The 25,943-nt window shown below is 39.8% G+C and overlaps 1 protein-coding gene across 2 annotated transcripts in view; it reads left to right on the forward strand.

The window, feature by feature from the left end:
* Positions 1-25,943, forward strand: part of FAM169BP (Protein FAM169B) — a 39,625-nt gene that overhangs the window by 5,466 nt on the left and 8,216 nt on the right. For both annotated transcript variants that reach the window (XM_030228628.2, XM_030228629.2), the window contains exons 2-5: positions 9,676-9,809; positions 12,522-12,621; positions 18,666-18,751; positions 20,228-20,402. In XM_030228628.2, coding sequence (XP_030084488.2) covers positions 9,676-9,809; positions 12,522-12,621; positions 18,666-18,751; positions 20,228-20,402 — 495 coding nt within the window. The remainder of the gene's footprint in view (positions 1-9,675; positions 9,810-12,521; positions 12,622-18,665; positions 18,752-20,227; positions 20,403-25,943) is intronic.

Below are 25,943 nucleotides of genomic sequence, written 5' to 3' on the forward strand. Positions count from 1 at the left end.
CATCTGTCTCTCTAGGAAGATGGAAATCTCTCTGCCCTCCATGAAATCCGTGTTAATCAGTTTATAGGAAGGAGGTCAACAACCTGGAAGGTGGAAACACAGAATTCAGGTAGTGTATAGGCACTGGAAGGAATGTGGCCTCTGCAGCTAAAAAAGCTTCTCAGAGCTCTAAGGTGAGACTGATGAACAACCAGACTCCTACAGTGGAACTAAAATCTCATGTATGGAACAGGTAGAATTTGACTCAGACTCTGTGTACATAAGAGGTAAGGGCTGCCACAACATTGCCACGGCCAAGGCAAGTTGTTGAAACCTTGCTGTCTTTAACATAAATATGTAGTTACGGTCTAGAAAGAAAAGAAATCAGGAAACAAAATCCTAAATACTTCCCTCAAAGGAAAATTACATCCCAAACCCAGCAAACAAACCAGAGTCCCTTTCCATAGCAGCATTTCAGTGAACACACTCCTTCCCTTGAGGGAAAGTTTGGGAAAACAAACAGCACAGGAGAAAGTCTGGCCGGTTTCAATTTGCAAGTGGGAGGTGTGCAGGCAATATGGCTTCGAGTGCGTTATGGGAACCTACGTGATGAGGCTGGTATGTATTTGCCACATTGTGTAAAGGTTGCATACTGAGAGACTTCCAAACGCCTCGCCTGGCAATTCCCAGCTCTGGCATGTTGTCTTTGCAGAATGATTGGCAGACCCTCAGGTTGCACATATCTGTGAAGGAAACTGTGCCCTGCTCAGTTACCCGGAGGTCTGTGGATGCTTAAAAACGTTGTGTTTGTAACCTTTGAAACTGCTGTCTGGTGGCTGGGCTTTATAGTATTACTGACAACAGATGGCAAATGGCTCTGCTGATGTAATTCTTGCTGGTGTTTCATTCCTGTGAAGTTGCACAGTTTCAAAATCTCAGAAAGTGCCTCCATATTTTTCCTGCATAATGATTTCAAGCCAAACTAAATAAAAACATTTTCTATTATTCAGATTCCAGTGGTGTCATGTGACACTGTGGCAAGGATTGCCTTGCAGCAGTTTCAGATAAATGCACGTTTGGTAGCAATTTTAAGGCCTGTGTCCTTTAAGTAATGCTTATTAGGATGTAACAGATGCTGTTTAGAAACATTATGCCTTTTAATAGGCTCTGCTTCTAGCCTACATGTTCCCATTCCAGGCAGACTGTGGATAAGGCAGGCTTGGAGGTATGCTGTCGTTTATGCAAAGCCTAAGTCAATTTTCTGCTCTGAAGTCGAGCCATGTGTTTTTCCTTGTTTCTTCCATTCTGGTCATAGCTGCCTTGCTGTGTTTTTCCCCCTAGTCATATCTTTGGCTGATTGTCAAGCAATTGCAATCAAAACCTTTTGCATTTTTAACCACCAGCAGTGGTTTCTTTTGTCCTTACAGAAGAGCCTGTGTAAACTGAATTTGAACACACTGAGCCTCACTATCAAGAGCACAGCAAGCACAGAGTTAGCCCTCTGTTGCCAGCCTGTCTTTCCTTCCCTGCTTTTTCCTCCTCCCAAAAGGAGAAAAAGGGAAAAGCAGAGCCATGCTGATTTTGGAGCACCTTCAAAGGCATGTAGAATAGCTGACACAATGGCACAGAGAAACAAGAGAGATGTTTACATATTTCCTCCACTACTGGCAGCTGTTTATTAAAGCAAGTTCTGAGACAGCCTTGTGATAGCTGGTGCAGGTGATGTATTAATTTGTAGCCATGTAATAAATACAGCAAAGTGGAAATTACTGGGGGAAGGGATTTTGGTTTTTCTTTCTTTCCTTTCCCCCCCCACCCCTCCGTTCAAATTAATTACTTTATTTTGAAATTATTCTGGCTGTGCAAATTGGTCCTTGCAAGTAATTTAGAGAAAGGCTGCTAGGCTTTCATAGGCAGACTTATGCTCTCTGCTGGTGGGAGCAGTAGGCCTGTCAGATGTAAAGCATTTGCAGCTCAAATTATGTGGTATTTGAAGCTGGTATCTCTGAAAATCCAGACAGTTGTCTCATATTTTCATCACTACTCTTTTGCTTGGGGAACGTTGTGCTTTCTGATAGCAAAGCAGGGCTTTCAGGTACTCCTGGTGTGCCACATTCTGCTGTGGTTTGTAGGAGGTGATGTTAAGGGCTGTGTGTGGCATGGCTTTAGGTTTCTCACACTTCCTTTGGATGATGGTAGTAAAGGGGAAATGTATTTGATGTGGTGCTTAAATCCTAGCCCTGGTGCCAGGTTGTAGCTGTGTGTGTTTCAGTAATAACTTTTAATTATTCAAACACAGCCATTTTCTGAAAGTGTCCTGTTGGGCTGCCTGGCTTCTCCCCGTGGGATGAATTCATCTCCATGCTAGACCATTTGTCAAACTCAGTTGTCATTTCCTGCCATTTCACCATTCTGTGTTCATCACAATGGGAGCCATTGTTTTCTTCCTTTCTCTCAAGTTACAGGATGACTTTGGAGCAATGCATCCTCCTTTCTACCTTCCATCTTTGTAGAGGATTGAATTGCCACTATCTGCATTTACACTTGTGCTTCATAAAAGATCTACTGCTGTTCACAGAATCTTTCCTGCCATTTTCCTTCAAATCAGCCTCTTTTCAGTTGTTCTGGAGAACTTGTGTATTTTACTTTATTTAGGGGATAGGCAAATAATTGAGTTGACAAATTCTTGACATTTGAGTATTTGCTTCCATATGCAAGAAAAGACAAGTCTGATGTCAGAGAAGCTGTGGCTGCCCCATCCCTGGAAGTCTCCAGGGCCAGTTTGGACCAGACTTGGAGCAACCTGGGATAGTGGAAGGTGTCCCTGCCCATGGCGGGGAATTGATGATCTTTAAGGTCCCTTCCCACCTGAATCACTTTAAGATTCCAAAATCCATACCTCTGCCTTCAGTAGTCAAAGTTATGCTTTTCCAGGAACACTTCTGCCCATTTCTTGACTGTATGAAAACCAGTATTTATTAAGAACTTGATGCTGATGTTCACAAATTCAGAGGTATTAGCAGCAATCACCCTGAATCATTAGAAATTTCTTTGGGAAACCTGATGTGAAAATGAACCTCAAAGCCTGAATTAATGACAATCCTGAATCTCCCTTTTCTCCAGCACTGCATTTTCCCCTGAATTATTCTGTAAGCTGCCTCTTTCTTTTTTACATCTAAGCTCTGTGAAAAACAAAGTTAAATGTGCAGAAGTATGAATTCTGATATGTCATAGCTATAGCTGGTAGCGCTTCCATAGATTAACAGTGTGCTGCAGTTTTTAGTTGTGAAGTCTGTTTCTGGGCTGTAATACCTCAGCTTTTTTCAATTACATTGGGTTAAAACTTTGTGCTAAACATGCCAGTCCAGATGTGCATTGTGTGTGTGATAGGACAGGGTTAGCCTGTTTACACAGATGTATTTTAGTTTATTTGTTCTATGAGTTGGATGTGGATTTATATTTGTGAGTGTAACACTGCTAAAGAGCCATCTGAGAAGAAACAGATATAGTTGGAACCTATTTGCTGGAACTTTCATTATGGGACTAGTGCAGGTTAGAGTGGAGGAAATATCCCTTCAGAATGCAGTCACCATTACGTGATTCCCCTCAATATGCACTTGCTTTTCTAGCCTTCAAAACATTTTAATTAATGTGGTTTCTGCTAAGTATTTTTATTCTAAAAGCTAAATAATTAAATCAATTATTTAATTTCCTCATCTATGGTTTTTTTCCATTTTAAAAATTCTGGATTACTTTAAGTTTTGGGAAATGAAAAACATGTGTTTTATAGACCTGGTAATAGAAGGTTTGGAAGGCCTTCAGAGCTTATGGAAGAGTGTGAAAATTGAAGGTGTTTTCCTTTTTCTCATCTATGTTCAGCTAAAAATATGAATATACCTACAGCTTTTTTCTTCTCTTTTCTGAAATCAGTAGTAAAAATGTGTTTGTGGGAACGGCATGGCTAGTGGGATAGCAACCTGTGTTTGCAATGCCTAGGATTTGGTTTGCCCTCCATTTGAGTGACAAAATTTGTAGTAATGACATATATAGCTAAACTCATCTATTTAATCAAACAGATTGAGAGTGGGATTGGGATTATTTTTTCCCCTCTGCCTTAAGTTACTGATTCCACAGTTGAAGATTGTTTACAGACAGACTTTTATTTAATTTGTGTCCTGAAGCCCTTCTGGCCATTCAGTTGTGATAGTATAGTAGATACTAGAATAGTAAGTGATACATGAATGGATTTTGGGACTGAAACATACAACCCTGAAACCTACATCCTGAATATTCCAAGAGTTCTTGTTCTATTGGAAATGGGGGAAAGTAGAGCAGTGGGAAGGACATTGTTTTCATGGATGATGTGCAGCACGTGGTGCAGAGCTGCCTTACTGTGCTGGACAGGTACCACAGCACTGCTTTCATTCGCTGGCTCAGCTGCCACCACATGCTGTTATGATACTGCAGTTTCACTTCCACCAGAATTTGGGTTTTTGACATATATTTGCTCAGTTTAATTCAGGATGTGGGAGTCAGGTTCTGCGTGTACTCCCGGGAGCGTGCCAGAGACCTCTTCCTTCCTCTGAAAGGTTAAACAAATATGGTTGTCTAATGATAACCACATGCCTGGAGCTGCTCAGGCTCATGGGGAGGGAAGGAGAAGAGTTGATGTGAAGTCCCTGCTGTTCATCACAGAGCTCCTTCTTCTGTGAGAAGGTGAGACAGCACTTCAGTCACGTGTGTATGGTTCAGAAGGGCAAAAAAAAGCAGTTATTCAGTCCTGGACACTGTCCTGGGTGTGCTTCTGTAGTATGGCAGTGGCAGTCCATGGAGAACTGAGAACAATTTATGTTATGTGACTTCTTGGTCTTTTTGAGTAGTGGCTTCAGAGGCACTGATAAGGAAAACATCACACCCTTTTGAAGTGGTAGATAAGACACACTTAACTGATAAGGAACCAGTCAGAAGATGCAGTGATTTGTTAGGGGCCACAAAAGCACACCTGTGTTAAGAATAAATCTTAGGACTTCTAGTCTCAGTTGCATGGTTTAATTACAACACTCTCTCCTAAATAGTGACCTGATATACTGTCATTTTGTTTTGGTGCATGTTTGTCTCATATTGCAAAGTGGTTTTTGAAATAAAAAGGAAAAAAAGGAAAACACTTCTTGAAAAAGTACATAATCAGAAACACTTAAAACCTGCTGAATTTGTTTTTTTGGTTTTTCTTTCTTTCCCCCCCCCCCTTTTGTTATTGTGAAATATATTGGCATGAAAATAAGGCTAATAAACAAAGCCAGTACTGCTATTGCAAGCATTAGAAATGGCAAAATTGAATTAAAAAATAATGAAACTTCAAATTTAGAAATTTCAAGTTCTTTTTATCTTTCTTGTTCCTACACCACTAGAAATCTGACTGGGGTATTTTTCATAATTTTACATGTAAAATTATTCACAAATTTGCCCAAATGTACAAAATCCAGAAACAAGTCCTGTGGTGACTGATGGCTCTTCTGTAAACATACAGCTCTTAATGGATGCATGTAGTATCCTTCTCTGTGTTTGTAGAACATGAAAAAGTAGTTGTAGGATAAATGATTAATTCACTTCAGACATAACACTTTTCATGCTTCATCTACGGTGAGGTTGATGTATTTTGCTTTACAATCTGGCTGCATCCTAAATGCCCTTACTCTGAAATGGGCATTTCAACAAGCCTGACTTTCCTGGAAGGACCAGCAATACCTCAGTGCATCTTAATCAAGCCAGTGCTGTGTCTAATCTGGAAAAAAACTGCATCACCAACTTTGTTGGCTTGAGGGAACAATATTAATTACCAACAAGTGAATGCAGGAATAGATGATTCTTGACAGTTAAAGCAAATACCCCCAATCCTGGAAGTGTTCGAGGCCAGGTTGGACAGGGCTTAGTGGAAGGTGTCCCTGCCCATGGCAGGAGGTTGGAGTGAGATGATCTTCACAGTCACTTTCCACCCAAACCATTCCGTGGTTCTAGGAAATATCTCTTGTTTAGTAAACTGTGTATTGGCTTCATGGTCAAGAATAAAATCAGATACTTCAGAGTATGTGATTAGATGGAAGGATGTCCTTTACCTTTGGACATTAGAACAGTCTGTAGTTTCACTTCTGGAATTTCACATATGACTGCATGCAGCATGTGTTTTCTGTTGTATTGAGAATAAATTCTTTTGCCCGTGGAAAAATATTTCCTGCTTACTTTAACTGGTAGAATGAAATCTTGCTGAATCTGTAGTGATGGGGGTCTGTCTCTAATCCATAAAAATTAATTCTATGTTAGGGTAGAATATGGTCTCCCATTTTGTGATTGCATTTATGTACCTGATGCAGAACATGTGTGTGCTGATGAGATATATCTGGATTCCCACATATTGATCTTTTTGTGTCCTAAGTGAAGTAAATTTGTCTGACTTTTACCTTTCAATGAGGATGTTTGTCCACTTGATGAAACCCCCATGAAATTATGTTCTCTCTTCTGGAGGAGACAAGGGGCAGAATAGCAGTGGGAGTAGAAAAAGCTGAGTTTAAGGGTTTAGACTGAAGCAGGAGCCTTGCTTTATTCCTTTTTGGCAGAGTTGGACAACGTTTTGGGCTGAGGTTTTAGAGGGTAGAATCTCCTAAAGATGACTGAGTTGTATGGGCAGTGCCTGCTGATATTTATAGCTGGTTTTAGCTGAATCTTTTCACTTCAAAAATCAGATTCTTGGTGCAAATTGATGACAGATCACCAGAGTGAGAGGAGATGTACTTGCACATCCTCGCTTGAGAATGTGGCCCAGACTGCTCCATGGAAACAAAAGAGAGAAGCAGATGCGCTGCTAGTTTTTGCTTTAAAATCTCTTCTGCACGCCTGAAATGGAAATGTGCTCGTTGGGTTTCTCATTTATTTGCCTCTAGATAATTTTTCCCTGTGGAATTGCAAAGCTTCCATGTCCTTTGCCCTGAAAGCCAATGCCCTGCAGAAGACAAAGGCTGGTACCTGTCTGTCACCCCCTCCCTGTCATTGCTGCTGCACCATCCACCTCGAGGATGCCTTGACCTTGTTAAGCAGCTTTGGCTGTTTAAGATGTCAGTCCCAATGTCAGGAATCTCTCTGGTGCAGGAGGTCTCCCGTTCTAAATTTACTCTCCTGCTTTATGGTCCCTCCTGTGGCTGCAGCAGGAGGCCCCTCGGGTAACCCTTTGTGCACAGAGCCCCTCACAGGAGCTGCTGGCAAGGTCCTGGCAGGCTGGCTGCCACCATGTGCTCTTTTGTTGATGCTAGGTAAGACCAAATTCAAATAAAATCCTGTAATACCACTTAGGTCTACAGGCTGTCCTTGGAATGCTGTAATTTTGATATCCCAAGATATGGATATGGGCCTTGGACTGAAATACTCCAAGGAGAACAGTACTATTTTATTCTAAAGCAAAGTCAGATTATTTTGCATTTGTTTTAGCAACCTTTATAACGCCCTGTTAGCCAGCAATAATTATGGCTTTAGTTGAATGCCTAATGACAATAGTTATGGATAGACTTTGAGGGTTTTTTCTTGTGCCTGTGTACAAAAGAAACGTAAAAGGGACACATACAGCAGGGTAAATGTTATTTTGTCACTTTACACTGGGAAAAACTGGGAAACACATTAGTTAACATAAAAAAATTCAGGTGACACTTCTGTTCCATATTGTTCCTAAAACAACTTCAGTCTCTCTCCCTCGTCTACAGTTTTCTTCTTCACAAGAAATTTTTGATTCTGTCTGCATAGAAACACGTGCTCCTAACTTCCTTGGGCCTTTTTAGTGTATTGCACGGGAAAGAAAAGTTCACTGGAAATCTAAAAGCATTTTTTGAAGGAAAAGATTACTTCTGTGCCAAGCTGTATTGATGGAAAATTGATCAGAAGTTTCCTCTAATGCCTCATTATTTAATCTGTTACCTTGTTTTGTCCTTCAAGTGGTCCTTAGAGTACAAGCATATTATGTAGCACAAAGTGAATTGCTTTGTTCAGTGAGGAGAAAACATGACTGTGCTGCTAAGTTGCATTGGCTGCGCCGTGGCAGGAGGGAGCCTTGTAAGCAGCACCTCATGAACAGTTTTTATGAGCATGGCAAATATTTTTCTTTGTGCTAAACTCAAGTCTTACATGCTGCTCTTTTGTAAAGGATTAATTTACTAGTAAATTTGCTTTTGTGAATTGCCGAAGTTTTGAATAATAATCTTTAATTTCTCTCCTGACATAAGTTCTTTTCTCGATGGTGTTTAAGTTCTGTCTGGGATTTTATAATGTGACTTGCCAGTGCTGCAGTGCTCTTTTCTCTCCCATTTTTCACATACAAACATGCTAGAAACCATTTAGAGAGTAGCTTCTCTTCAGCGTTCTGAGTACACAGCTCTGCTGCCAAGCCTCGGGATGGAAGCTGCTTTCCTGCAAAGAGCAGGAAAATAGTGTTTAAAGCATTTTAATTTTCTTGTCCTTTTGCTGAGGAATCAGATACTGATCACTGCTGGAGGGAGAGTGGAGGGACCATGGGTGAATAGTCTGACGTGGTACTACAAATCCCATGCTCCTACTTTCATGTGGAAGGGTATCATTTTCAATATGGTACCTATATGATTCATAATTTGTTAATCTTAGTATAGACAGGTCTTGCACTGGTCCTTTTAAGAATTCTTGTCTCAACCATTTACTGTCAGTGCAATTATTTCATATTTAACTTACCAAGGGAGGTGCCATGTGAGACCAAACCAACTACAGCTGTGGGTAGAAGACTTGGTCCTCACTTGGGCTTACAAGAGTTGCAGGTGTGGCTTGTTGATTGAAAGCCCCTTAAATTGAAGCTATTTTATTTCTGTGATAAAACAGTGGCTGGACACCATTTAGTTTACTAACACATTTCCTGTCATATTCTTTTTCTTGGGGTGGTGATGAGCCACCAGAAAGTCTCATTTGTTATGTCAGAAGGAGGTTGTTGCTTCTTGAGGAACACCAAATTGGACTTTGCATTTAGGTTACAGGCATCAGATATATATAATTTTTGTTTGCATGCAATTAACAAATACCCTCCAGCATTGAGTCACATGGATTCAAAGTTATGTTGCATAAAAGATGATGTTACTATTTTGGAAAGGCTTGTGTAGGTAAATTTTTTACATGATTTCATTGTTGTGAAACTGCCCAACTGATGTTAGTCAAAAAGGAGAAGGAAAAAGTTAATGACAAACAACAGATCCTGGACTGACCCAAAAAGGGGCAGTCTTCCAAGAAAGAATGGAAGCTTTGGAATTCTTTCCCTGTTATATTTTTGGACAGTGCTAAACTCAGGCTGTGTTTTGAAGAATTTTTTAAAGCTCTTCCAGCTTTAATGCAATTTTCTTACACCTAGAGAAATTTGAGACTGTGCTTGTTGAATTCAAAGGAGACAAATGTGAATTAATGCTGTCATGGTTCTGCTTTGTAAAGCTGCATGTCAAGAGGTAAATAACATACAGATGAATAACATACAGGCAGGTTTTTACCAGCCTTACTATTTTAGACTAGGCTTGTACAAAAGGCTCTAATGAGATCATTAAGGGCCCAGCCACACCAAGCAGCTGCTGGGGAAATGGAGGTTTTAAGACTTAAGTTTCTTATTTAATATAAAAAGTAAAAATACCTTGTGCTTTATTTTAATCACAGATCGACTTTACTTGGTTGATACAATAACAGGAGATCCAGAGGTTCTGCAAGCAGATGCTGAAACATACTATGAAAAACTCTCAAAGAAGTCACTGTCCACTCCTGATGTTTTTTCCATCCCTGGAAGAGGAGAGGTAATAGGCTGATGTTTCTCATGCTGCAAGTTAGATACTTGCAGATTTGTTTGCAGGTTGTGCTCATGTATGCTAATAGGGGTAAACTGGTATGGCTGGATTGCAGCAAAATTTAGTCAATCCTGCATTATTTCAAATCATTTGCATGCTGTAAATGAGAGATAAGCTTAAACTCCAAGTCTGAGTGTTGAAGAGGGTCTGAAGTACTATGGTGAACTTTGTATCTTGACCTGCCTCCTTACAGGACTGAATCAAAAGCGAATTTTATAGAGATTTATACCATGGTGCTGCTCTGTATTCTGCCTCTGCTGTGCAGTTTACACAGGCATTGTGATACAGTCTGTCTTTTGTTTCCATTCTTTCTAGTACTTATATTGGTAATTTTAAGTGTGGATTTTCCCAAAGGAATTCTGTTCCTAAGACACCTGGGTGGAATAGAGATGACTGAACAGGCCTATTAAACATTTTTACTGCAGTCAACCTATGAAACCTTTAATTCTGGCATTTTGTAGATCATAAAAGGTGTGCTGAGGTACCTGTTATTGTGCTATCAAAGAAGAAATTGGATTAGTTAAAATGAATGTTTGGAATACAGTAGCTTTTCTGCAAAATAGGAAAATAATGCAGTAGTTTCCAGAAAAATGCTGTTCCAGGTGGGATCAGCTTTGGCTTTGAGCTGGGAATGTAGCGAGGTTTAAATACTCTTTTAATGCCCTCTAGTGGAGCCTGTGGGGCTAAAAAGAGAGTGAACATGCAAAGATCCCCCAGTTTAGTGCTTCTGTGTCCTTACCTTCCATGCCTGCTTGTACTGTGGGAGGTTCCAGTAGAAGGGAGAGGAGGTTAAATTCCCAGGCAGTGCTCTGCGTGTTCCTGCAAAAGCCACACACACTGAGCTCACTTAAAGGTGGACTTCTGGCTTTTGACTCACAACTGTCTTGATTTTGTGGCTTGTCACCAGCCCTTAAATATATCACATGACTGATTTGAGTCTCATAGCAACACATTTCTCTTTGCATTCATTTAATTCAGATCTAATCTAATCTGCAGTCAGCCAGTCAAAGGCATAAGTAATGGTAGTGTTCTTGCTGTATTGTCTTTTTTCTTATAGTCTGTATAAATAGCCCAAAAAATGTTGATGTTTTGTAATCTAAAATAATTCAAATGTAATAAGGCAAAACTCCCATTCCCAGTGAACATCCCAGCTAACAGTCTATTATAGACCCACAACCTGAGGGATGAGGGGTTTGGTGTTTGAATAATGGCTGCATTACCAAACATTTTTTTCCCCTTCTGCATCTGAATTAAAGCAGGTTTGAAGTGGCAGGACTAGCAACAGTGAATAATTATTTAGCAGGAGTTAAGTGGCTGGCAGCCCACTTGCTGGGGTCACAGAACTTCTTTTTGGTATGGCTTGGTCAAGCATTCAGGACACAAATAGCAAGGATTACTGCAAGTCAGGATGAGAGCCCCACAGGTTGGCAGCAGCCACACACAAAGCTGTGCTTGGCTCGTGCTGCTCTTGTTAACACCTGTGAAAGTGCACATTACCTTATCAAACAAAATAACAATCATGGCAGTATTGGAAGTACTCCTGGCCTCTTCATTATGGAAATGCTCCCAGGTGCTGTAATGACATTGATGCTGTTATGTTTGAAGCATGCAAAGAACAACTGAACCCCCAGATTTAGGCAAGCTCATGAATACAGATTTCAAGCAGTTTTCAAGTTTTTTTTTTGTTTTTGTTTTTTTTTTTTTTTTTTTTTTCCTGGAGTCCAGTGTTTGCATAGATGCTTCCAGGATTCTGGCACTCATCAACTACTGAACACTGGTTTCAGCTTAGAGTTGTTATCCAGAATAATCCATATTCATATTTCTTCCATGTACCAAGAAATATTAAGTGTAACACGTGACTGATTTGAGTTTCATAGCAAACTGACAAATGGGTGCAATTAGAGAGAGAGGCACACCCACACATACACAATGGACCAGATTTTGGAAAGTACAGTACATACTGTGCTAAGTCATGCACGCTCTTTGCCTGTACCTAAACTTACATGACAGCATTTGCAATATTCATATGGAAATTGTCATTTCTATGCATATAGAGCTGTTTGAGCACAGTTATTTTGTGTTTGTGTCACATCGTTTAAAAGTTTAGTCTAAGAGCAGAAGCTTGAGAGCTGCATTTTGATTTTAGCTTTGCCTTCAACTTAACCACCTTGTGCCAATTATCTACCCTTGCTGTGCCTGGAAGATAAACTGCCCAGGCACTGCCCTAATGCTTTGATACTCCCTGTACCCTGAGGCTTAATTCATTGTTTGCAAAACACCACAAGTACTCAGCTGGAGGATGCTGTAAGAAGTGCAAGTTGTATTTGTTTTCATTTGATGTGTCTGGTCTTTCATAACACCATTTGTCTGCGTGTGACAGTGCTCAAAGCCAGGTTATGTACCAACCAGGGCAAGTCAGCATTAAGGTCTTCACTACAGTAGCTTGATTTCTTTTAAATTAGCTTTCCTTATGGATGATATTAGAATATTATGTGTATTTCAGTGCCTTGAAGTTGAGGATTGGGAGGGTGTTGTGCTAAGCTTGTAGCATGCATGTCAGCAAAGCATGTCGATAAAACATGTCATAAGCGCATCTGATATGTGAAGTACTTGTTGTGAGCTTTGCAGCACAAAGAGCTACAGGGCTTGTTTGTTTTTTAGGTGAAACTTGAAGATTCCTGTGTGTGTTTTGTCCCTCTCTACCGAAATAATCCTACTTGCAAACTGTTGCTGTTAACTGATCCAAAGGATAAAGAGACAGGTTAGAATTGGTCAAAATATTTTGAAATTTGAGTAGTTGTAATTTCTTTACCTTTAAGATGGTCTGTTTGTTTATGTATTTAAATATTCTCGGGTTTGTTTTGAATATGAAGTGGTTTCAGTTTATCTGTCAAGGATTTGTGTCAGTGGGCTGCTGATTAGATGGAAGAATTGACAATCAGGGCTTTTAAATTCTATGCATAAATTCTCTGCTGATAGCTGAAAAATCTCGTTGGGTAAATCTGTTATTCTTTCTGACTTTATTCAACAGGATAATATTTTTCTAATTCAGAATGATGTGAAATTTAAACACATTATGGTATGGATAGAATCCTGAAATCCTTAAACAATAAAATACAGGTATGAAATTGTATTGCTTCTTACTGATTCTTATGCATATTCTTTTACTTTATGATATTTTTTTTCAGTCTTAGGTTTAATTGACTTCTATTTCCAGTGCTGGTGTGTGAGGACTATCTACTGGTGTGTAGATTAGGTGAGGAATGCTGGTATTGTGAAGCAATGGGCTGTAGAGTTTTTGGAATATCTGCAACGAGGACATGAACTTTTACATTGACTCACTGTGTCACTTAGGAAATACAGAACACATGAAACCTCTTAAACTTCTAGTTTCCAAATGTGGCAGCCAACTAACGACATCTGTCATTAAAAGTGTACTTTTTTTAAAAGGATAAGCTATAAATTATACCTGAAAGGCTTTAATAGCCAATATTCTTAATAATACAGCAAAGGCAGAGCAAAATCCTCTGTTCAGTTCCAAATGTGGCAGGTAATGATCTTGCACTCCTAGAACAGGTTCTGTTAGTGTAAGTGTTCATTGTTCAGTCCTACCCTTGTAACCAGGAAATTTCTTCAGAAGAATAAAAAGCAGATTAAGATCACCTGTGGTTAGAGGTGAACTCTGCAGTTTTCCAGCTCCTTCTACACAGGATTTCAGTTGGACCTTTGCTAATGGGCTGTGGTTCACAGGAGAAGGTAGGAGGCCTTTCCAAGTTCCAGGTGTAGTCAAAAGACTTCCTGGTTCCTCTAAAACTGTTGATGTAGAATTACTCTTCTGACACTAATTTATATATTCCATTAGTGTTTTTCTGAAGAGAGATACACACTGGTGTGATAAATGGGAGAAGCATCTACACCAGAAGCCAGACTGGCTCTTGGTGCAGTTGTGTTCATCTCCTGACTTGTGTTCAAAGGAACGTGGCTGAAAACAGCACTGAGTTAGTTCAGGCTTCACAGGAGGAATTGGGATCTGTAACTACAGTGCAGAAACAAAGAATTATTAAATAGATGCAGGTGAAAGTGCATTTAGCACAGCTCTTCAGTTAAATGATCTCATTTAGTATTAGGAACAAGAAGAATTAATGAGATACAAGCACAGAAGGAAAAATGATTTCTCACAGGAACAAGTCAAACAAGTCCAATTGGAGCCTAAATTACATGATAGCTATCTTCATTAAAAGCTTAAACCTAGCAGAATAAACACCTTATTATATTATAAACAACAGCCTGACTGACTGCTGTGACCCCCCCCCATGCAAAATTTCAGCTTAAGTTACCAGTCCAGAGGCAGAGGAACAGAGAGATCTCTAAGCCTGCTACTTCACCTGGCCTTTGATATTTCCTTCCAAAAGTGTGATTTAAAGCATTTTCAGGAAGTTCTTTGTTACTGGATTTTATATACTATAAACATGTGGCCAGTCTTCCTGCACACATCAAATTTGACTGATGTGATTTTTTTTTTTCTTCAGATGAGTGTTAATAAATTTTCATTAGTTCTTTAAAGCCTGCTGGGATGTGTGTGCGTACCTATACAGATGGGTATATACATTTGAAGTAGTTTGTCCTAAATTTTTTTCCAACAGCTCAGCAGATTTGGAATTGACTCTTAGGGTGGCAGACTGTGCTAATGGGGAAACTCCACCTGGATTTGCTCACCTACATGACCTTTTGTTCTGACCAATGAACAGATCAAATTAATTCAGAACCAATTCCTTGAGAGAAAGGCAATATATTTTAACTTGGTCTTTGTTACTTTAAGGACATTTTGACTTTAAGGTCAGAAAATGCAAACATTTAACAAGTTACATAATTTTCTTTTCCTGACTTGAAAAGAAAATTATGTAACTTTACGCTTTTCTTGTGAAACAAGTTTCATCCAGATGGAAGAGAGAAACAATCTTGCTGTAGTTGATATCTTCTCTTCCTCTACCTGTCCTCTGCCTCTACATTTTAGTTTTCTTCCACAGCAGGAGCCCTCTTAGAAGCAAATTTCCTGGTTGTCCCCAGTAACTGTGTTTCAGTTTGATGATGTTTAATTCTTGAAAATTGGTTTGAAGCGGGGTGGATTCCACCACTGAGATTTATTTCTGATCATCTTGATAAGATGGGTTGTCCAGAAGTGATGAGTAGCTTGTGGTTTGAAATGATCTGCATATTTCAAAGAGAAAATGGGTACGGCAGCTTTTCTGTAGGACTTGGTCTTGGTTGGAAGCCTTTTAAATTTATTTTTGATGGGCTGAGTGTTGTGTTCTGTTAGTATATCTGTACAGATATTTTTATGAGAATGTAAATTGCATTGTAAGAGCTTACAGAGCATAACATGGGTGATTAACATCTTTATAACACTAAATAAACATACCTTATTGTGGCATTTTCTGTATGCTGCATGTAATAATTCACAATAACTGTGAGATGCCTTGGAACATTTATCACAAGACATTTGCAACAAATCACTGAGTGAAGCTTGAATAGTAAAAGAAAATGTAACTGGTTGCAGGAAAGATCTATCTGAGATATTTGAATGTCTGCCATTCCAGCAGGAATCTGTCTGCCTCCCAAACTTTAATTTATTTGTTTTGATAAAATTCCTAGAAAAGAGTGAGAAATGCTGTTATTCCATTTTAAAGACAGGGAACTGTGGGACCCAGCTAGTTCAAGGTATGTCAGTGCTGCAGAATGGATTCACAGTAGGATTTCTGACCTTGCTCCAGTATCAGAGTATTTCCACAGTGGAAGTCTTACAAAAGTGACCTCCTTAAGTGTGTCAGCAATCTGAAAGAGTGACAGGATTAAGGTAAAGATTACTTTATAGAAAGTGCCACTACTTTATCTTAGATATTTATTAACTCTAATTACATCTCTCATATGTAGCATCACCTTTATTTAGTTTGTAACTGAGGGATGTCTTTCAGCAATTCAGATAAGGCAGGGGAAAGAGAAGAGCCAAGCTGGCTGTTGCTTTATTTTTTCTTCTTTGCTCTGTGTGTAGAATCCTGATGTGCACATTTCATTTAAATAGTTGCACACCAGTGTGGGAACATTTGGCCAGCATAGCCTAGGAAGTAAAAATATAATCCAGGCCTGAGTTGGGAAGGGATCCATGTTTGCCCAGCAAAAGTAGACATTTCATAATCACAATTGCATTATGCTTGGTGCCTAATTCAGTTCAGTCCTGGATTCCAAACACCCTGTGCTGTGGAATCCTGTGCTCCAGTGCCTCTCCACAGCTTCTTGCAACACTCTGTTTGTCTGAGTGCAAGTGATGTAAGTACTGAGGTTTAGCAAGCTGGTGCTTACAGGGCAAGCCACCCACCTGAGCATGTGTAAACCCCATTAATTGTGACCTGAAATGCATTTCACCTCATCTTGCAACTGCACAATCAGGCACATCAGGTTTTGCAGTTGCAAGGTCACTGCAGTCACCCACATCCTGATTCAAAGGGTGCAGGTGATGTGTGTTGGCAGTAACTCCATCTCCTGTGATCAGGTGAACTTAACTGGATGTTTTGGAAAGAAGAACAAGACGGGAAAGGGGGAGAGAGGGAACATGTGGTCTCACAAATCACTTTTGCATTTGAAGTAGTGTTCCTCAGAGTTGATTATAAAATGAAAATGAGAGTATGGGGAAGCATGGATGGATTTAACTACGGACCAGATGTTGACTTGAAAAATGATAACAAAAAGCAAAGTACATATGTTTGTGTGAAATCTGGAGAAATGTTTTTCCTTCAAGGAAGGCATCCATATAGATAAGGTTGCTCAAGTAATGTGATGTGACAGTTGCTATGTCAACTAGTGTTCCCTTCCACACATTTAAATTATTGAAAAGCACAGTAAATGTTCTATAAAGGCAACTCTTTCCAACATGGTTATGCATCTTCCTGTTTTCCTCAAAGCTTTTAAAAACTTTTCTGACCTTTACTATGTGTCTTGTATGTCTGAAATGTGTGCCAAACCTCTTTGCAGCTCTTATTAAAGTCAGTGTTTGGCCCATTATGTCCCCTTTGTGTGACTCAGCTCCCTTTGTAGCTGCATGTTTCATGGATGTGTAATGGAGCAGTGGCTGCTGCATTTGAAAGCAGAGGGAAGGGTTTGAGGGAACAGATTGAATCCATCACAGAAAGAGTATGAAAATCCCATGCAAGTAAGTGCATAATATTTAATGAATTGAGTCTGCTGCTATAAACAGGCATCTGCCCTTGCGTGCAATACTTCTTCCTTGTTAACCCAGCACACAAAGTGTAATGGTTTTTGGCACATGCTTTAATAATTTATTGGAAATATAAGTTAGCTAAGCTGAATCTCCAGCCTTAAAACCAGCAGGAGTGATAGAGGCTGAAGCAAAAAGGGAAATTAACCTGTGTGCATCAGTGACAATCGTATAACCTGAGGTTAAAACAGGTAAATGGTGAATCCTGTCCTTAAAGTCATTTCATTTCCTTGTGTGTGAACTTGTTTCTAACTCACAGATGGTTTTGAACTTTCTTAGATTTGTTCCTAGCTGGATAGGTTACAGCCAGTTGTTGGAGCACTCTTTTAGGACTCCAGACATGTGAACTCTGTGCTGTTCTTTGCAGCATTCTTCCTATATTATATTCTATCTTTCTATATAAAAATGGACATGGTAGGTGCCCTATTTGGAGATGTTAAAGATACTGGTGTTCATGAGCAATCCTGAAATCATGGCCACGTACTTCAGGTGAATGCCTCCAGTGTACAGATACTAAAAGTTCTTTTGGCTGAAGTGTTTGCTGTTTGATGTGTTTGTGGTCATAAATTATCAGATTTCTGTGTTTATTCCAAAACCTCACCTAAACCCTTGAAATTTATTCTCTAGCCTTTGAAATGACCCCATGTCAAAACTTTTCTTTCTGAACAAGGCTTGGAAGTAATTTCAGTGTCATTCTTGCTGCTTCAAGTCTTTTCCTTGTAAATCTATTGGCAGGCAATGAATTCTGTAGATGAACATGTAGGAGTAGGGTTTAAATACTTGTTCCTGCAAATGTGAAAAATTGAGGAAGGATGGGAAGAAGTGGGGTGCAAGTTTTGCATCACACCTACATGAGGACTTGACTTACGTGGGTTGCTGATACACTTTTGCTTCAGGGCAAAGTGTATCTTATTATGTGTGTCTATGTCTGTCTTTTGTTGATAGGAACCTCTCTGTGTGCATTTGAACCTCAGAGAATATCTGTCCATGCAGAGATTTAGGAGTCTGTACTCTAAAGCTATCCGTAGATAGAAATTCAATCACAGAGAGAGCTGAAAAGCTGTTTGATAAAACAGATATGAGAATTTTCGTGTTTGACTTGCATGAGTGCAAATATGTGCACTCAGATATATGCAAATATGTGTGTGTGGGCAGGGGAAAGTTTGAAAGAAACTTGAAAACTGTAACCTTTATCCAGGTACCTCCACTGTCCCAAATGCCACTCAAACCTACTCTGCTACTGAACTTAGTATTAAGCAGGAAGTGCTTTATTCATATGGAACACAGGCTGTCACACCAAAGTCACATCAATTCCTGAGAAAAAATTACCTTCCCTTGATGCCTCATGCAGTACTGAAAATTGGATATCAAGGGACCTGGAGGTGAAATTGAAATACAATTGTTGTTCTTCTGTCTCACAGCAGAACAGACTGGAGTCAGCTGGAGGGAGAAGTAGATCTGAGGCAGCCTGTGGAAAAATGGAGAACCTACTTTGTATTTGTGGGTAATGTGCTCCCCTGTTTTTGTTTCTGTAGTTTTGGCAGTTTATTTGAGCCAGCGCTGGTGGCCTGTGGAAGATGTTGTGAAGACAGCTGATCCTGCTAGAGATGGGCTCATTTTGGTGAGGATGCTATTTTGAACAGTTGCCTTTACCCTGGAGCTTCCCAGCCAGAACAATTATATGGAATTGTCTTTGGTCTGCAACAGCTCCTGCTCTGAACCTGTGGGATCTGGGCTCTGTGGCTCACCAAGTGCTTCACATCTCCAGGACACAGTTACATGCACGTTAGCCCTCTCTAAACAATTCTGTGCATGCAACTTATGATTCATTTGTGGGATTTATTTTCTTTTGGTTTTTAGTTTACCCTCACTGCCTACTAAAGGAATAATCATAAACTGAATTACTACATTAGCAATAATTTCTCACTGTCTGGTGGGAGGTGTTACTACCCTTTGGAACAATGTCTTATCTATATAGTTATGATTTTTTTCCCTTGGATAATGTTTATATTGTATTCATTTTATGAAATGGTTGCTATTTGGTCATTTCTATATCCATAATTCTTTTTCCAAATAAATTATTTTGGTAAGATAGAACTACTTTTTCATAATTTGAAAGATTTGGGTGGCCTGGAGTCTGTTTGCAACAAAATGTCAGATGCCTGCTGCATGTGAGCTTTGTGTTGCCATGAGGTTATTAGTCAGTTTTGTTTTCTACCCAACTCTCAGTATCTTTGGTCCTTAACGATTCCATTCCTTTATCATCTTTTCCTGTCACACACAGTGTTTAATTATTTGTAGAATTAAGTAGGCTTTTTATGGAGGGATTTTGAGATACCGATCCTTGCAAGATAGAACTTGGAGCAGGGACACAGGCCTTCAGGCTTTCAAGCATCTCTGTATCAACAGAGACTGAAAATAGAAATCCTACTCCCTCTAGCTCATTGCTGAAAGGTAAATTGCCATTACACTTGGAAACTCTCATTTCTTTTTCAGCATTCGTATGAAGCTTGTTGGCAGCAGTTTTTACCTTGATGATCAATATAATCTTGTTCCTTTATATTCCTTCGTCTCCAGCACAGAATGATTGTTCACACCTTGATTATAGCTGGTTGGGACAGACCATTCTCTGCTTTATACCGTGCCTGTCTCAGTAAGGTCCTGGCTCACGAAATTCTTGGATGCTGTGGCAACACTGATAATAGGGGAGAGGTGACCAGGCCCACAGTGTGAATCCAATCTTCATTTCACTTTTGAGCAGGATTAGATTGCCTTGATCCTGGTTCCAAAACTGTGACTGCAATCAAGATACTTCTGCTGCTTTAGAATTCCTCTCTGTGACAACAAGAGATATGTCAAGCTTTATAAATAGTTACTAAATTATTCTATGCCCGCTGGATAGAGGGATGAAACACTAGGAAAAACTGTTTTTGTTATTCTGGTTGAACCGACTCAGGAGGTATTTTCCCCAAATTAAGTGTACGTGTTTCCTGACCTCCTCCTTCCCAGCCTCTTTTGATTTTGAAACCTTTTATGAAATGCAAAATACTATTCTCTGCCTCATTTTTCTTTGGTCTGTTTTTGTTTGTTCTCTTAGGTCCAGACATTTGGAGAAAGGATTGTCCTCTTTGTTCTGAACTGCATTATTTTTGGAATGCTGGAAGGGAGTTCAGCTAATGATGCATTCTTTCTACCTCACTCTGCCACCGAGCGTGCCAAGATACTCTGGAGAAACGGCGAGGCTGCTGCCTTTTACTCAGTCAAGATGAAAGGTAAGGTCATTTTAGAGACACATTTCCACTGGTTTCTAATAGCTAGAAATGTAATCCTTTTGTTTATCTTTCAGTATAAATAATCCTGGCTCTCATTTACATTTTTATATGAAATCTCCCTCAGAATTAATCTGGGGAACAAACCTTCCTAGAATTTGGAAGCCATCCATGTTGCTTTCATTTAAACATGATAGTTCCAAATCCTATTCTGATCTGAGGTACTAGCTTACTCCAATAAAATGTGCTTAATGCAGCCAAGTAGGAGGTTGTACATCTAGGAACAAAGAATGTAGGGCCTGTCCACAGGATGGAGAACTGCATCCTGGAAAGAATGATACCTGAAAAAGGAGTGCAGTTCCCAATGGATAAATATATTGGGAGTTGGTGGTGGCAAGAAGAGGAAGTATCTTTGGATGTGTGAGGAGCAGTGGCTAGGTTGTGTAGAGGAAGGTGTGTGCACTAGATGAGTCCTGGAATGCTTTTTGCAGTTGTGGTACTCCCAGTTTAAAGGATGATGATTAATTGATTTCATAATTAATTGATTAAGTGACATAGAAACGAAAGAAAATGTGTTTTAATTCTTTAGGGATACTTGATTAACTTTAGTAAAGGTCTTATTAAACACAGAGTCTGTATTAATGCAAATAATTGCTGTTAACCAGTTTGGAGTGGAAGAGGCTTAATTGGAATAACTCCAGTTAAGCAGTTGAGCCTGTGCCCCCACATGGGAGCTGGTTACCAGCCTGTGCTTAAGATTCATGGGAATCACCTTGATACCAGCAGCTTAAACACAGAGAAGGTGGGATCTTTGGAAGTAAGATACTGCCCAAGTCAGGACTCAATAGCCATCCATCCAAAATGGGAGAAAAAAAAAAAAAACAGCTTGAGAGATGGGTTATTTTGGATTCCAGAGGACACTCTGAAGGTGCCTTCTCTGCTGCAATCCCAAGAACAAGAGATGTTCTGCTCCTTTGGATGGAAAAATCCTGATGCACACAGAGGTGTAGCTTGTACAGCACCATGCTGGTGCTACTGCACCATCAGTGAGGAATCAGGACTCAGCCTCTGATCAAGGAGCCTTGTCTGTGTCTCTGATTATGCTGATGAACTGGTTGTAATGCCAAACACAAGTGCATTTTCCTTTAAGTCCATAAATATTCCTGAGCAAAGCTTTTGGAAAGAAACACTTGTAGGGGCTGTAATGATTCATGCTCCAGTGAAATGAATGTGCACAGTAGTCTGTTATGGGTGGAGTATTAGCCAAGTTGAAACTGTTTCTGAGTAAGTTGAGAGTCACAGTTTGGTTTTAAACCAGGTCCACATAAAATACAAATCCTTCAAGTCCAGCTTTGTCAGCATCTGCCTTTTCTTGCCAGTGTTTTTTTTCTCCGGGCAGCTATATTTGTTAGTTTTTGGCCTGTGTCACAAATTACTGCAGTCTTTTGCCAAAGCCTTTTCGGGAAGCTTGAAGCTGATTGTTTTTGCTGCTTTTTGTTATTTGATGTACGCATTTAGGAAATAATTCCTCTTTCTGAAGTTCTGTGATTTCAATTTCATACCAGCCGTGCTGTGGCTGATTCTATTCTTTCTGCTTTTTAGAAGAGCCCTGGATTTATTAGGCCCAAAACAGACTAAGATAAATATCTTCACTCAGAAGCTGTATTTCACAAGGTTGTTTTACATATTTTCATAGTTGATTTTTTTAAATCATAATGTAAGTTCTTTTTCCTTTTGCTGTCCTGGTCAGAACATTTGGTAGAGGCAGCTTTAACTACAGGACTTTATATTGTGCTGGACCTCTGTCCTAGGAAAAAATTATTTTCCTTTGTGCCCACCATGTGATTCTAATTCCCTTTATTTCCATGCTCTGCAATTACCTGACCATTCTTTCCAGTTTGATTTTCTTCACTGGATAATTGAGATTCTCCTATTGATGTTGTATTCAACTGTATTTCTCATCTGTGAATTTTTCATTATCTACAGCATGACAAAAAACATGCTTCAGTGGAGGCAAATAAGCCAGAAAAGGTCTGTGAAGCATGGCTCTTTCAAACATAAGTCTTCTGGGTGAATCACAGAAGTGGTGACCAAGGAACAGTGAGTCTGTTCTATCTTTGCTACAGATTTAATGTATCGTTATGCAAACTAAATTTTCAATGGACTTCAGTGATTCCAATTAACTATCTTGGCAATACTGTAATGTCATTTCCATTTGCCAGTTCCTAGGTGGCCTGAACAAAGTGAACTTGGTAATTTTGGTTCAGTTCCATGCTTCCATCCATCTTATGACCATCCTTAACTGGTTCTCTTTTAATAGTCCAGCTAAAGAGGCACAGATGGTCTTGAGCACCCGCCTTGCTCAGAGATGCAGTAACTACTGCACGTCAAGGTTTTGAGACACTTTGGCCACTTCTGGCACTGACCACCCTGCACCTGTTGTATAGATAAACACCAGTCTCATTCTTCAAGGCTATCACTTTTCGTGAGCATTAGACACCTTTATTAAAGCAAAATTTATTCATGACTGCACAGATCATCAACTTGGCCTCTCTGGAATGTGCCTATTCCTGTCCAATGACAGGCATGCAGCATTTACCACTGGGTATACTAAAGATTGATGAGATGTACTAAGCCACTAATGAGGCTGATAAGACACTTTGTCACGTGCCAAGATAAATGTCTCCAATTTTATCTATGTCAGCAGCTTCCATATCAGACAGCTGAGCAGTTAGACCTCACTAAATGGAGCTACTTAAAGGTACAATAGGAAATGACAGTTCCCTCTTCCTGTACCTTCCTCTGCAGGCAGCATCCTGAAAATGAAATATTTTGCAGAAAGCCTTCATATAGATACTTGGGGTTTGGGATCTGTTTTATGTTGTTCAAAGTATTTATTTCATGCTCTGTGTGAAAACCTCAGAAATAATGTGTTCTGTGTAGTGATGTAGGATTAATTACCAGGGCTACTGACACTTGTTTCTTGTGCAGTGAGACCTGTAATTCCCTGAAAGTTTTTCCTTTCTTATTTACTGAGGACTAGTAATTACTGAAAATGGACTTTACCACCTTCACATAAATGCCAGGAGAATGTAGAAGATTCATGATGCAAATAAATCAATAAAGAAGTTGGAGGATGCAGTGAGCCAGGAGTGTTTTAGTGCTTTTAAGAACAAACCAGAACAAAATTCCTTTTTTACAGACCTTTTTTTTCCCCCCTACTGTTATGTATTACTGTCTCTGCAACACACATGAGCTGCCCAGCTGCAGACCAAGTTGTCTGTGGTATGAAAAACAAAAGAGTCAGATTGTCAAAGCTTGTCCCTTCCCTCCTGACAAATCTTAGTAGTAAAAGTCTGGAGTGTGAAGCAAGCCAGCCTTAACCAAACGGAGTCCTCTGAGAAGGCTGTAAAACATACAGGTGTATCAGGAGTAAGTGTGTTCTTGGCTTCTCATTCATTCTTTAGAAGTGCTCCACAAGTCACAGTTTGGGAACACCTGACTGCAGAAACTGTTAAGCAGACATGGAGTAGGCAAAAAAGCATCCCTGGTCCTATCTCTGCTTTTTTCCTACACCAGAGCCTTAGAGATGATCCTTGGAAGTGGCTTCCTGAGCTCAAATTCATTTCACACCTTTCTTCATACAAGCCATTGGAAATACTTTTTGATATTGTTGGCTCAGGTGCTATTCTGTAAAAAGAGATCCTTAAAAAGATAACAGGATTTTATTTTTTCATCAATTACATAAAATTCTTTTAGGAAAAAAAATCGGTGTTGAAGTAAACCTGACAGACAATTAGCTGAAATCTTGTTGAATAATTGCTTTTGTCTCCCTCTGTTTGCTAGCAATAATATTTTTAATGTGCATTTCTGAGGCGGATTGAAGGTTCTGGCTGTAAAGAAAATGAAATGACTACATACCAGTCCAGACATGAATTCATTTAATTTTATTGAAGCCAGAACCTTTGTTCGCCTTCTCACATACAAACTCACACAATGGGTTGACCTTGGGTTCTGCTCTGCAGAAATATTCCCCACCCTTTACACAAGTGCTCAGGCCTGTCCAGACATGTGTGTGCCAAGCCAAATTGTTCAGCAGGGAAATAGTCAGTGTGCACAACCTTGTTTTGTTTGGGTCTGTTGGATGTGGGGACCGGATTGTTTTTTTTTCTGGTTTGTGGCTCTTTGGGAATGCTAATGGCTGTCTGCTTTCCTGCCCTTGTAATATCTGTTTGCCATTTTGCTGGCTCCTAAGTTGGTCATTTGGCACTCATGACCTAACCAAACAGATCAAAGGCTTTCAAAGGGCAGGCTGCATGAATGCTTCCCTCTCCATCACCAATGCCCCTATTTTCCCTGTCTCCTCCCTCACCTCAAAACTTTTCTGTGTGTTCCAAACAAACCTTTCAACCAAATGTGTGAGAGCCCAGTGGCCACCTCCAGGCCACCATTAGCTTATGGTAACCTTGTGCTATTTGATGGGAAACAGGGACAAAGTGGCCTTTGTTGCAAAGGTTGGTTTGTTTGTTTATTTTATTTCAAATGCCTGTGGGCTGTGACTCTCCTAATGTGTTTCCCAGGGACAAGGTGAAGAATGGCTTCATGGTTTCTTTATTTACAGTGCCTTTAGACATGACAAGTTTTTGTCATCTTCTCAACACAAAATTAGGAGCTCAGACATAAATCACTCAGCTCCTGGGATTACTGCACAGCACTCTCATCAGGATTTATAGGAGACAGACTATATGAGATAATAATAAACTTAAAAGAACACTTGCAACATGCAGGGATTCTTAAAGACTTAATGAGAAAAATTTTGTCCCTTAGAACGTATGGTGCAATTCTGCTGGAATTTGACATCTCTGTTGGGTTGGCAGCTAACAATGGGACCGGGGATATACTCAATTTTTTGGCTCATGACAAAAAGAGTAACTACCCATCATGTGTTACAAATATTGAAAGGTTATAAACACCACCACAACCCACCCTCTTCCAACAATGTGCTGGAACATGTGTTTGAAGTTAAGCATGCGCTTTGATTAAGCAGGAGTGAACCAAGCTTAATCAAGATGTGAATGGATGGTTATGTAGCTACATACTCTTGTTGTATGGCTCAGTCTGTGAGATGTGGATTCTTGCTAAATGGTGAGCTTGACAAATCAGGGTCTAGAGTTAAGAATAGTCATGTGTCCTGTGCTGGATTGGCATCCTAGAAAAGAGAGTAGTAAAAGTCAGGCCCGTCCGGTATCGGTGACAGTTGCTGGACACCAACCAGAGGAGCAGAAATAGACCCCATTTTAAGACAGTTGTGGGAATGTGACAAAGAAAAAATGGATCTGTTAAGTAGAAGTCTTTTACTGGAATTTAGGAACAGGCATTCAACAGGACATTGATAAAACTGTGAAATAAGTCTTAGTGAAGTGATGAAAGCTTCATGTCTCAAAACACTGAAAACTAGACTGAGTCAGGTCTACTAGGAAGTAGTAAGAAAGATAAACTGAGAAGGTCTTGATGAGACTTAGGCAACAAAGTATGAAAATGTAA

The sequence above is a fragment of the Serinus canaria genome, chromosome 10, assembly GCF_022539315.1.
Source record: "Serinus canaria isolate serCan28SL12 chromosome 10, serCan2020, whole genome shotgun sequence".
In the NCBI taxonomy this organism is placed as follows: domain Eukaryota; kingdom Metazoa; phylum Chordata; class Aves; order Passeriformes; family Fringillidae; genus Serinus; species Serinus canaria.